This window comes from Oncorhynchus mykiss, chromosome 13 (assembly GCF_057628025.1).
Source record: "Oncorhynchus mykiss isolate SJ-2025 chromosome 13, ASM5762802v1, whole genome shotgun sequence".
NCBI lineage: Eukaryota > Metazoa > Chordata > Actinopteri > Salmoniformes > Salmonidae > Oncorhynchus > Oncorhynchus mykiss.
Genome location: NC_143034.1, coordinates 43,615,236 through 43,628,524, shown reverse-complemented (window position 1 = coordinate 43,628,524; position 13,289 = coordinate 43,615,236). Strand labels below are relative to the sequence as shown.

Genomic DNA, 13,289 nt, shown 5'->3' with positions numbered 1-13,289 from the left:
TTAGCCTTGAGGTCATTATTGCTTTCACCCACTGTCAGTCAAGCAAGGCCCGAACTCCAGCCTTTTAAAACCACTGCAGGCTGGCGGTGAAGAATTCAAAGGAAACTCTGTCTCACAGCGCCCCCATGTGTCCCTAAGAGGCAGGAAATCTGCCCTCGCAGTACCACATTCGGGTTTCAAATAGTAATAACAACCCCAACGCTTATGATGAATATGCTGATAACTAACCCTTATTCATCTGTGTATGTAACAGAGGGAAACGGCGCCATTGAATCGGATCCGGGTTACGGCTCCAATGTATCCGCCATTACTGTGCCAAGAGAGCCATAAAAAAAAGAGAGAAGTATGAAATAAAGTGTATAAAGAGAAGGTAGAGATTCAGCATTGATTATGGGGATAGGATTTCTGGGATAACATAAGAGAAAGGAGGCAGTCAGTGGTTGTGTGTCTGTGTCCCGACTTCCCGACAGTATAGGCACACTGCCACCAAGTGACTGTTGTGGTAATTCACTGGGCAGGATGTCTGACGTTTCAATCTCAAATCAATTTGTCACATGCGTCTCAGACAACAGGTGAAATGCATAATTACAAGTCCTTAACCAAAAATGCAGTTTTAAGAAAATACCTATACATTTTTTTCTTTTTTTTTTAAGTAAGAGATAAGAATAACAAATACTTAAAAGAGTAGAAGTAAATAAATATATCGGGGCTATTTACATGTAGGTAGAGTTATTAAAGTGAATACGCATAGATAATAACAGAGAGTAGCAGCAGCACAGAAGGGCGGGGATGCAAATAGTCTGGGTAGCCATTTGAATAGATGTTCAGGAATCTTATGGCTTTGGGGGTAGAAGCTGTTTAGAAGCCTCTTGGACCTAGAATTGGCGCTCCGCCGTGTGGTAGCAGAGAGAGCAGTCTCTGACTAGGGTGGCTGTATTCTTTGACCATTTTTAAGACCTTCCTCTGACACCACCTGGTATAGAGGTCCTGGATGTCAGGAAGCTTGGCCATCTACTTTGTGCATGACACAAGTCATTTTCCAACAATTGTTTACAGACAAATTATTTCACTTATAATTCACTGTATCACAATTCCAGTGGGTCAGAATTTACATACATTAAGTTGACTGCGCCTTTAAACAGCTTGGAAAATTCCAGAAAATTATGTCATGGCTTTAGAAGCTTTCTGTTAGGCTGACATAATTTGAGTCAACTGGAGGTGTACCTGTGAATGTATTTCAAGGCCTACCTTCAAACTCAGTGCCTCATTGCTTGACATCATGGGAAAATCAAAAGAAATCAGCCAAGACCTCAGAAAAAAATGTATTTGACCTCCACAAGTCTGGTTCATCCTCGGGGGAAATTTCCAAATGCCTGAAGGTACCAGTTCATCTGTACAAACAATAGTACACAAGTATAAACACCATGGGACCACGCAGCCGTCATATGGCTCAGGAAGGAGACGCGTTATGTCTCCTAGAGATGAACGTACTTTGGTGCGAAAAGTGCAAATCAATCCCAGAACAACAGCAAAGGACCTTGTGAAGATGCTGGAGGAAACAGGTACAAAAGTATCTATATCCACTGTAAAATTAATCCTATTTCGACATAACCTGAAAGGCCACTCAGCAAGGAAGAAGCCACTGCTCCAAAACCGCCATAAAAACAACTAACTACGGTTTGCAACTGCACATGGGGACAAAGATCATACTTTTTGGAGAAATGTCCTCTGGTCTGATGAAACAAAAATAGAACTGTTTGGCCATAATGACCATCATTATGTTTGGAGGAAAAAAAGGGGGACGCTTGCAAGCCAAAGAACACCATCCCAACTGTGAAGCACAGGCAGCATCATGTTGTGGGGGTGCTTTGCTGCAGGAGGGACTGGTGCACTTCACAAAATAGATGGCATCATGAGGTAGGAAAATTATGTGGATATATTGAAGCAACATCTCAAGACATCAGTCAGGAAGTTAAAGCTTGGTCGCAAATGGGTCTTCCAAATGGACAATGCCCCAAGCATACTTCCAAAGTTGTGGCAAAATGGCTTAAGGACAACAAAGTCAAGGTATTGGAGTGGCCATCACAAAGCCCTGACCTCCATCCCATAGAAAATGTGTGGGCAGAACTGAAAAATCATGTGCGAGCAAGGAGGCCTACAAACCTGACTCAGTTACACCAGCTCTGTCAGGAGGAATGGGCCAAAATCCACCCATCTTATTGTGGGAAGCTTGTGGAAGGCTACCCGAAACATTTGACCCAAGTTAAACAATTTAAAGGCAATGCTACCAAATACTAATTGAGTGTATGTAAACTTCTGACCCACTGGGAATGTGATAAAAGAAACAAAAGCTGAAATAAATCATTCTCTCTACTATTATTCTGACATTCTTAGTCCTGTATTGACGCTTCGCCTGTTTGATGGTTCATCGGAGGGCATAGCGGGATTTCTTATAAGCTTCTGGATTAGAGTCCCGCTCCTTGAAAGTGGCAGCTCTACGCTTTAGCTCGGTGGGAATGTTGCCTGTAATCCATGGCTTCTGATTAGGGTATGTACATACAGTCACTATGGGGGCATTTCCTCAATGCTCCTATTGATAAAGCCAGTGACTGATGTAGTGTACTCCTCAGTGCCATCGGAAGAATGCCGGAACATATTCCAGTCTGTGCTAGCAAAACAGTCCTGTAGTTTAGCATCTGCCTCATCTGACCACTTTTTTAAAAAGTAGTCACTGGTGCTTCCTGCTTGAATATTTGCTTGTAAGCAGGAATCAGGAGAATAGAATTATGGTCAGATTTGCCAAATGGAGGGCAAGGGAGAGCTTTGTACACGTCTCTGTGTGTGGAGTAAAGGTGGTCTAGAATTTTTTTCCCTCTGGATGCACATTTAACATGCTGATAAAAATTAGGTAAAACTGTTTCCTGTTTGCTTATGCACACACTGTATATAGACTTATTTCCTATTGTGTTATTGACTGTATGTTTGTTTATTCCATGTGTAACTCTGTGTTGTTGTTTGTGTCGCCTTGCTTTGCTTTGTCTTGGCCAGGTCGCAGTTGTAAATGAGAACTTGTTCTCAACTAGCCTACCTGGTTAAATAAAGGTGAAATAAATAAATACAATTGAGTGCGGTTTTAGTGCCAGCATCGGTCTGTGGTGGTATGTAGACAGCTACGAAAAATACAGATGAAAACTTTCTAGGTAGATAGTGTGGTCTACAGCTTATCATGAGATACTCTAACTCAGGTGAGCAAAACCTGGCCAATAAAAATAAAAGATTAAGATGGGCAAAAGGACACAGGCACTGGACAGAGGAACTCTGCCTAGAAGGCCAGAATCCCAGAGTCGCCTCTTCGCGGTTGACGTTGAGACTGGTGTTTTGCATGTATTATTTAATGAAGCTGCCAGTTGAGGACTTGTGAGGCATCTATTTCCCAAACTAGACACTCTAATGTACTTGTCCTCTTGTCCAGTTGGGCACCAGGGCTTCTAATGTTAACATGCATGAAAACAATGCTTTTACAGTTACAGAAGTCAACAAATGAGAGCGCCTGGGGAATGGGAGTGATGCTGGGGGCTGCAGGGCCTGGGTTAACCTCTACGTCACCAGAGGAAGAGGAGGAGTAGGATAAGAGTACTGAAGGGCTAAAATAACTGGTTGTCTAGTGCATTCGGAACAGAGAGTAAAAGGAGCAGGTTTCTGGGAGCGGAAGAATAGATTCAAGGCAAAATGTACAGACAAGGGTATGGTAGGATATGAGGACAGTGGAGGTAAGCCTAGGCATTGAGTGACAATGAGAGAAGTTTTGTCTCTAGAGGCACCATTTTACCTCATGGAACATAAGTGCTAGCTATGGCATTGTGAGCAGGGCTGGAGGCTCTACAGTGAAATAAGACAAAAATGACTAACCAAAACAGCAAAAGAAAATGAGATCAAAAATATTAAAAAAATATACATGGAGATAGATAGAGGACTCATCTTTATATCTGTGCCATTATAGTCGGTGACAGCATGGGCAGCACCATTGAGGCAACAACAACCCTTAGGAACCCAGTTGACTACTATGACTACTTTAAAATAGCAGAAGCATGGTGGAAGCCCTCAATGGCGCTGGCCATGCGAATATGGCCTTTTGGCCATTAGAGGCCTCTATCGTTCTCTGTAAAGTGACGTGTTCTGACGATACAGACCTCAAGGCTCATGGTGCGTGTAGTTATTTTGTGCTCTTTGTGGCAGAAAGTGACGGTAAAGACATGACTTTGAAGTTTGACCAATGGGCACTACATCAACATACGAATTGTACGTTGTACAGTAATATTGCTATCGATAATATTTATCACAACGGGTGATTTTATTGAGAATTCACTTCCTGGAACCGCTCATTGGTGCCATATTGCCCCCTCCCTGTCCTAGAAAGATGTTACGATTCTGGGGGCTCCCCCTCCGCGGGGCGGGGGCAATAGGTAGACCACGGTGGTGCCAGCCCCGACTCGAAAAAATAGGGAGTGGGGTGTCTCGCTTTCTTTACCATCTCTGGGCATTTTCCGTCTGCACACTTCCATCTTCTCTGCTGCAAGTGAAGGGGCGTGTGCGTGAATGCAGGAGTGAAATATCAATGGCCAGCTTGAAACTTATTAATACAATTGAGATGAAGGAACTACCGAGAACGAAGAAACTAATATGAGTTAAAACGTCAAATATCAAACGAATGGGCTGCTAAGAAACTCCAGTAAGTTGCATTCTGAAGCAATCTCGCTAGCAATTCGCCTAATTAATCTAATTTGCAAAGGTTGCCAACTCTGGCAAGCTAACCCAGGTAGTTAGCTCGCAACAGATCCTGTAATTAGCTAACATGATGGCCATGAACATTAGCCAAACATGATAGCCATGAACATTAGCCAAACATGATAGCCATGATGAGTTCGCGCCATGTACGATGTAGCTGAGATTCATAGCGAACGTTTGTTAGGATGTATTGTAGCCATACTTTACTACAAGATGGTTAGCTAGTTGAGCTGTTATGTATGGAGTTAGCTCATCCTTTTGCTGAAGGGCCGCCGCAATTTCATCAAGTTTGTATGCTAATTGGTTAGCTAGCTAACGTTAAATTTGTGAGCTTGCTACCTAACGTTAGTCAACCGATTTATGCTAACTATTGGCTAATCTGACCTAGCTACCGATGACCAGGTTTATTTGGAGACGTCACACTGTTGGATGATTTAACGCTATCTACAGTCGGCTCATTTCCATTACACAGCAGCACTGACCCAACGTTAGCCCTCTGCTAGCATAACTAGCTAGCTAGATAGGCCAACTTGCTAACGAAGTGAAGACGTCATCAGTAACGTCACATGAAACCAGTATGTTAACGTTTATTCGATGGCTAGCTGCGTGGTTTAAAATATAATTTATTGCAAGGGAAGCAATCAATTCAAAGTGAACCACTTCTACTTAGCTAACTATACTAGTTGACAAATTCATGCTAGATAAGACTGAAATATGTCACTAGATGACTCTGAAACATGTTTTTCTGCGTTTATTGCAGGTGGTGACTGAGTTTGTATCTGAGACCCCAGGCCATCCACAAGACTTGTTGAGCAGGCCAGGATGCCCATTCCTCCCCCTCCACCCCCTGGAGGCCCCCCTCCACCCCCCACCCTCAGCCAGGTAAGACCTTATTCAAGTATGCAGTGTCACCTGGATGCAAAATGTTTCCTGTGGAACTGTGTAGCAAACTGTATCTGTCAAACAAATGATAGGGACATATTTAATGGTATGAGCCATGATGTAGGCCTAGCTCTAGTGTAGTTTATATAAATTAGTTGTAACCAACTTGACAACTCTCAGATCCCTTTTTCACTGGTATTGTGAAGCTGAATTTTTACCTTGTTCAGAGAGCACACTACTGAAATCTGAAATGAGCTCTCCCCGTGGCCTGTGATTGTATGTGCTATCCTTTCCCTGCCAAACCCAATCAGAGGTTGTGTCTCAAAAGGCACCCTATTCGCTTTAATAGTGCACTGCTTTTGACCCATAGGGCTCTGGTCAAAAGTAGTGCACTATTTAATGAATAGTGTGCCATTCGGGACCTACCAGAGAGCTTCTGGTGATTAGCGCTGCTCGCTCATGTTAATCATCCTCAAAAATGTTTTATTTTTTTTACACATGAAGTAATTCACATAATGAGCAGTCAACCGACCAGGCCTCTGCAGACGGGGCTGCATAACGATATGGATTTATGCAATGGACAACTAATTAATGACTTGATGTGAAGGACTCACAAAATATAAATCTTCTAAAAATGTATTGTGCTGTAGCCCCTCGAGGACACGTTCTACCCGGCTAATTCCCTTGCACCAACTGTGACATGTGCTTTCTGCAAGCTGTTACCTGTCAGGCCATGTGTAATCTTCGCTCGTTACACCAAGTCTATGGGCCGAATGGCCCCTCCCCATCCCAATTTCGAAAGACTCCTCTGAAATCGTGATTTGTCCAAAGCACCCAAACTAATGCTGCTCGTTATCATACACATCCCGTGGTATCATGACAGATCTACTGTACCGTTTATGTAGTCTGTCCACGAGAAATTGGGTTGTGTACTCGGGTCTGTTCTACGTTAGCATAAAGTGTGCTCTGCTGAGCTAACTAGAGGACACGTGGGCTCTCTCTTCCCCTTGCAGGCCAACACCACCCCACCTAAGCTCAACCGAGATGAGGCCAAAGGCAGAGGAGCCCTGCTCGGGGACATCCACAAAGGGGCCAAGCTGAAGAAGGTCGGCGTGGTAAATGACAGGAGCGCACCCATCTTAGAAAGTAAGGCCACAGCACCACTAAGGTTCACCCTTGTCTCAGACCTACTATTCTGGTAGTGTTTTACTGACTAATCTGATTGGATGGAAGTAAGAAGCACAGAACTGATGACGCTAGTGTAGTGCATGGAGCACACACTCTGGGGGTCAAGGCTTATTTCACAGGAGTGGAATGGGAGACCATGAGTGTAATTATACATATAATGGGTTAATATTGTAATGTATGTCATTTAACCTTGTTTTCTTCCCTGTCCAGATCCTAAAGGAGATGGCGTTAGTAATGTAGGCGGAGGAGGCTCGTCAGGGGTCATTCAGCCAATGGGAGGTCTTTTCCAGGCAGGTGTGCCTAAATTGAGACCAGTCGGAGGCAAGTATTTCATATCTAATCTGTTTTTACTAATGGTGTCACTTACAAAGATTTCCCAAAACAATCTGGACCGCCGAATGAGTGGTCCGTCAAACTTGTGTTGAAGAAGAAGGTTTAGCACAGCAATTTAATTCCCTTCCGTTACATTTATCTCTGGCAAGTTTGGGAGCAAGCTTCTTCGTCAAAACACGATTGCAATTGGTTGAAAAATGAGCACTGGTCTTTGACTGCTTAGATGGGGCACGTCAGGTTTCAGTGTTGTCAGAGGGCAGGACTGTAATAGATCTGACAGGCATGGCTGAAGGAGATTTTCTGATTCACAATATTGAGTTCCCTAACCTGCACGTCTGCATTAGTCTTAGATTTCATCATAGGAAAGGCCTTACCCTCTGTCTGAGAGAAAATATTAGAAAATGGATTATGATGAATAAAACAACATAACAAGACATTTCTGTTCTGTAGTAACTCTGGACTGAGAAATGTCCTAATGTTTCTCTGTTCATGTATAAATTCATCTACATAAAAATTGCTGATGACTTTTTTAAATATTTTTTTGGTGCAGATGGTTCGGTTGGCAGGTCAGCCCTGACGCCTCCTCCTGGCACGCGCCCCGCTGCTCCTCGTCCCCCCGGACCCCCTGTTCGCCAGGACAACACAGATTGCTCAGCCCAACAGGCCTCTCCCCCGGAGCACTCCCGATCCCAGAGGCCCTCCCTCCCCGACCTCTCCCGCCCCCTCAGCGGAGGCAGCCCTAACAGTGGCATGAAGCACAGCTCCTCCGCCCCTCCACCTCCTCCCCCTTTTTCTCGCCGGGGCAACGCACCCCCTGCCCCGACTCAGAAGGCGCCACCACCCGCCCCCTCCTACAACCGGGAGAAGCCCCTCCCTCCCACACCAGGACAGAGGGGGACTTCCCCGGTGCCGGCCCGCAACAGTGCCCCTCCTCCACCCCCTTCTCCCAACAACAACCGCCGGCCCCTGACGTCAGGGGGCTCCTCTGCATCCTCCTCTTCCTCCTCTCTGGGTCCACCTCCTCCCCCGTACCGCCAGCCCATGACCAACGGCCCCTCCAGCCCGGTTAACGAAGCCGCCCCGGAGCTACCTCAGAGACACAACTCCCTCAGCAAGAAGCCGTCGCCCGGACCTGGACACACTCCAACCCGTGGGCAAGCGCCACCCCCGCCTCCCTCCCCCTCCCCGCCAGGCGGACGCCCACCCCCTCCAGTCCGTGAGCCCCCCGGTAGAGGAGCAGGTGTGTTGCTACTAGTGATCTCCTTGTTCCTTTACCTGTAATGGAGCTGGGTTAGGGCCAGTCCCATTTCAAGTCCATTAAGTTCTAAATATTTTTCTCGCTGTGCTGTGTCACAATTCTTGCTTTGCCTCGTTTAACCTCGATCTCCTCTTGTCAATCACCTATCATAATATGAGGCAAGCGAGGAGGGGTGATTGTTTGTTTATTAGTGTAAACATTTTAAACGAGTGTAGAAAAAGTAGTGTGGCAAGGCGTGGCGCTACAGTCAGGACGGTGGGGTGCCACGACAGGCCTACAGTGTTTTTCTAGCGTTCCTGTCTTACTGTTGTATTGTAATGACTGATGGGTAGCCAGTGTGGCTTCTCTATTAGTCCTTAATGACTGTACCGTTCGTTTTATGTACAGCTCCACCCCCGCCTGGGTCGAGTCAACGAAACGGTGGTCGGGATGCCCCCCCTCCACCACCCCCCTACAGAGGTAGCCCTTCAGAGCCTCATAGCCGTGGCAAGCCCCCCCCTCCTCCCTCCCGTACCCCTGCCGGACCCCCGCCCCCTCCCCCACCTATCCGCAATGGACACACCTCCATTTCCCGCTCCTTCGTAGGTGAGTCTTCTTCCCCCATACTGCATCACCTGACCTCACATTTGGTTTCCCTCTACATTGACTAACAAAATGAGAGTTGGTTATTAATCTACTTCGGAGTCTTTTGGAATGTATAAAATGTTGCAGTCCACGTAAGTATTGGATCTGTGAAAGAGAATGGGGAAACTATGCATCGGAGTTGGTCAAATCAATTTGAGTTGGGTAAAGGGTAAACTGACTTAAAAAAAAAATATTTCTTATATACACTTTTATTTTATTTGTGAGAGCTGATTAATCTCTCGTGCTTCAGGGCACTTGATCCATGGCCCCTTCGGGTGGAACAATTTGGATCAATACAAAAGGGGATTGAGAACGACCGACACTTCACACTCTTCCCTACTGTTCTTTCTATCCTCTCCTCCCCTTTTGCCCCTCAATGGCTTTGACCACCACTCCTGACCTGAACTGTCATCTTCCTAACCTTCTCTCCCTACAGATGACTTTGAGTCCAAGTATTCTTTCCACCCTCTGGATGACTTCCCTGCTCCAGAGGAGTACCGGCACTTCACCAAGATCTACCCCAGCAAAGCCAACAGAGGTGAGGGCAACATGCCAATAAGTAACGTACACACAGATTTTCTGGTGCAGAGTACATTTTTATTTTTATTTTTTTATATGAAAGGAATATCAATATATTCCCCATAGGCCTATAGTTTATTGTAACAGTTTTTTTATTGTTTCTTTGGCAGTGATGAGGGGAGCTCCTCCTGCACCACCTGTGGGAAGGTGAACACTGAGACTCCGTCACTTCTAGTGTACAGGAGACAAGGGTTACACACACACACACACACACAACATTCTCACATGGAACCTACAGCATATAACATATACATGCTTCTCATTTGACAACATTTCACTTAAGCTCCACAACCATTCACTCACACGCTTGCCCTTGAAAATAGCCCAGGAATTTTTTTCTATGGCAGTCTCACTCCATTTGGAGGTGGAGTTTGGCAGCTTACTTATGCCATTCCCAGCCTGTGTCCGCGTGGGTGAACTTGCCCTGTTTAATCACAAAGGCATACTTACCCATTCATAGTGTTTCCAGGCTCGTGTGTGGATGGGGAACACTAGGACACCGTTATGATAGACATTCATCTCCTTACCACACGGGCTCCACGTCAGAGTATGCACTGTGAGAGCCCACATCACCATCAAACGGGAGAACACCAGTCAGAAGAAACAAGTGACTGGTCCTAACAGCCTGGTCCTAACGGCGGTGACTCTACAGCCTGGTCCTAACGGCGGTGACTCTACAGCCTGGTCCTAACGGCGGTGACTCTACAGCCTGGTCCTAACGGCGGTGACTCTACAGCCTGGTTCTAAGTGTCTAAAGGGGAGTGACTTTTGGGGACCCACTGCACCCCTTGCCGATGGAGGGAACTGCAACTGTTTGAAAGTTCCTTTCAGGTATACGGTTTGTGGAACTGAGAACTGGAGAAGATAAGAGGTTCTTTCCAAAAGTGCCAACTAAGTCCGAACTGAACTGGGAACAGCTCATATCCCCCATCCTGTCTCCCTGCTGCAAGGCTTGTCGTGGGGTTCTCTTATGACTGGTTGGAATGATGGACTGACAAAAGCAATAGTTCCATATGTTCTCGGTGATGGTTGGCAGTAATCAACACCTGTGACAATCGTTGGTTTGTGGAAAAAGTAATCCTGTTGAGAATGATCGTGCACATGTATGGGATCTTGCAGCAAGGAATCTCTCCCTCCCTTCCTCTCTGTGCAGGAAAAGACTAACCAGATAGATGCATGTTGTTTTTCTTTTTCAGTGTGTCTTGTCTTGACAAAATGCACAAAGGTGAGCTTGTTAGTTGTCCTAAATGCAAAGCAGAAGGTTATTATGCCTTTAAACACTAGTCTGGGTCGCTGAAACCATTTCACAACTAACTCAACACTACAACCCCACTAGCTCCCTAGCCGGGGCGGCAGGGCAGCCTAGTGGTTAGAGCGTTACTAGACCAAACCCCCGAGCTGACAAGGTACAAATCTGTCGTTCTGCCCCTGAACAGGCAGTTAACCCACTGTTCCTAGGCCTTCATTGAAAATAAGAATTAATTCTTAACTGACTTGCCTAGTTAAATAAAGGTAAAATAAAAACACAAAGCTTAAAAATGACAGCTTTTCAAATGCATTGGATGCTGCACCATTACATTGACACTAAAATACTTCAAGAGTTTATTGTTCAAAATTGATGAGGGGGGGGGGGGTTTATGTTGTGGGGTAAGTAAATGGATGCTTTCAAATACAACCTTATCCTGCTGATTTCACATGTTGATACCCACAATAGCCACTAGGTGGCAGTATTTAGTTTTTCCCATAGGGAGACGTGGGAGTTACATGGTTGTGATGCAGTACCCCTTCAACTTGTAATTTAAAAAAAAAAACAGTTGTGTATTATGGATTTGGCCAATGTTGAGCGAAAGGGCAGTGCAGACCTGTGTCTGTGTACCAATTTTGAGCTCTTCTGCTGAGGGTTGAATGGACAAACTAGTGATTTAACAGCCAAGTTGTTCATCTCAGGCATAGTTGTCTACATTCTGTCTTTTGAAAGAAAAAATAAAAATCTACTTGATTTCCAGAATAACATTTATGTAATGTAGTCCCTACATTTTCTTTGCTTATTAATGCACTTGACCACAAGCCTGAAACAAATGCACATTGTTACCCAAGGGCGTGAACCTTTAAGGCTGGTACTTGTGATTGGTTCCTATTGTTTGTTTTGTCGGGTTAGTCTTATTCCTCATTGTGACAGAACCCCCCCCCCCCCTTAAACTGTCACTCGCTATTCTCTTTTTATTTCAACCCTTTGCTGGTCTTTTGCCTTATCATACGCATTCGCTGTAAGTCAATTCAGGATGTGTTTAAAAATTTTTAAAAAAAAGCTAAACTAATCATTAAGTGTATACACCTCATATGGGTAAAATGGTAGTCATAGCAATTCTACATGTTAATATGTATAAAGCTTGTAATATAGTGAATAAAACTGGGATAGATGACGGCAGGCTTTTGTCAGAAACCAGTGACGAACTGTTAGTATTTCCATATGTCTTTCTCTTGCCTTCTGTTGTTTATTTAGATATTCCCTCTTTGTGTCAGAGGGCCTGTGTGGCCATTTCAACAGGAGCAGTATGCACTCACATTGAGAGAACCTCCTTATTCGTGTCTTCTTCTCGTCCCTCCATTTCATACTTGGCTTAATCCAGGCCCTGGTTCCTTCTGTACATTTCACCCTTCTGCGTCAGACATGTTGTACCAATTAAAATGTCACTGATGGAAACAAGTCAACTTTTCCTGTCTCTGTCCAGTCCCTTGTCATCTGTTATTATTGACAGGATGCAATAATGTGCCACCGGCTTTGGTTAAAAGGATAGTTCACCCACATTACACAATTACATCAGTTTTCTTTTAGGGGGTAGATTGCTGGAAGCTACAATGTAATAGTCTGCATCACTTAAAGAATGTTTCCTTTTATGTTCCCCAAATTGGTGTAAACTAATAGACAATAACACTTAGCTTTAACACTATATGCACAAGTATGTGGACACCCCGTCTAATTAGTGGCTTCGGCTATTTCAGCCACAGGTGTCTAATATCGAGTGCACAGCCATGCAATCTCCACAGCAAAACATTAGCAGTAGAATGGCATTACTGAAGAGCTTATAGGATGCCACCTTTCTGCCTTGCTAAAGCTGCCCCGGTCACCTAGGTGCTGTTATTGTGAAGAGGAAATGTCTAGGAGCAACAACGGCTCACCTGCGAACTGGTAGGCCACACAAGCTCACAGAGCGGGACTGCCAAGTGCTGAAGCGCATAAAAATTGTCTATACTAGGTTGCAACACTCACTACCGAGTTCCAAACTGCCTCAGGAAGTAACGTCAGCACAAGAACTATCTGTCGGGAACATTGCTGAGGAGCCACACACAAGCCATGTGCAATTCCAAGCGTCGGCTGGAGTGGTGTAAAGCTCGCCACCAATGGACTCTGGAGCAGTGGAAATACATTCTCTGGAGTAATGAAGCTCCTTTCATCTGGCTGTCCGATGGACGAATCTGGGTTTGGCAGATGCCAGGAGAACGCTACCTGCCCCAATGCATAGTGCCAACTAAAGTTTGGTGGAGGAGCTTTGATGGTCTGGGGCTGTTTTTCATGTTTCAGGCTAGGCCCCTTAGTTTCAGTGAAGGGAAATCTTAACACTGTGCTTCTAACTTTGTG

General features: G+C 45.1%; 1 protein-coding gene across 2 annotated transcripts; it reads left to right on the top strand.

The window, feature by feature from the left end:
• Positions 1-3,624: 3,624 nt before the first annotated feature.
• On the top strand, positions 3,625-12,356 carry LOC110486184 (WAS/WASL-interacting protein family member 2). 2 transcript variants are annotated; one of them, XM_090196266.1, is made up of 8 exons: positions 3,625-3,770; positions 5,546-5,667; positions 6,681-6,813; positions 7,066-7,176; positions 7,739-8,428; positions 8,834-9,031; positions 9,507-9,608; positions 9,760-12,356. In XM_090196266.1, the coding sequence occupies exons 2-8, from the start codon at positions 5,608-5,610 to the stop codon at positions 9,798-9,800; spliced, it is 1,335 nt and encodes a 444-aa protein (XP_090052392.1). In that variant the 5' UTR covers positions 3,625-3,770; positions 5,546-5,607; the 3' UTR covers positions 9,801-12,356. The 2 variants fall into 2 exon arrangements, with proteins under 2 accessions (XP_090052392.1, XP_021413281.3); XM_021557606.3 differs by lacking the exon at positions 3,625-3,770 and adding an exon at positions 4,423-4,729.
• The last annotated feature ends 933 nt before the right edge of the window (positions 12,357-13,289 follow it).

Bases quoted from the DNA above. Each gene is read 5' to 3' on its own strand.
- LOC110486184 (XM_090196266.1), top strand. From the start codon at position 5,608: ATGCCCATTCCTCCCCCTCCACCCCCTGGAGGCCCCCCTCCACCCCCC. The intron at 9,032-9,506 runs GTGAGTCTTCTT...CTCTCCCTACAG, and splicing joins CATTTCCCGCTCCTTCGTAG to ATGACTTTGAGTCCAAGTAT. The intron at 9,609-9,759 runs GTGAGGGCAACA...TTTCTTTGGCAG, and splicing joins CCCCAGCAAAGCCAACAGAG to TGATGAGGGGAGCTCCTCCT.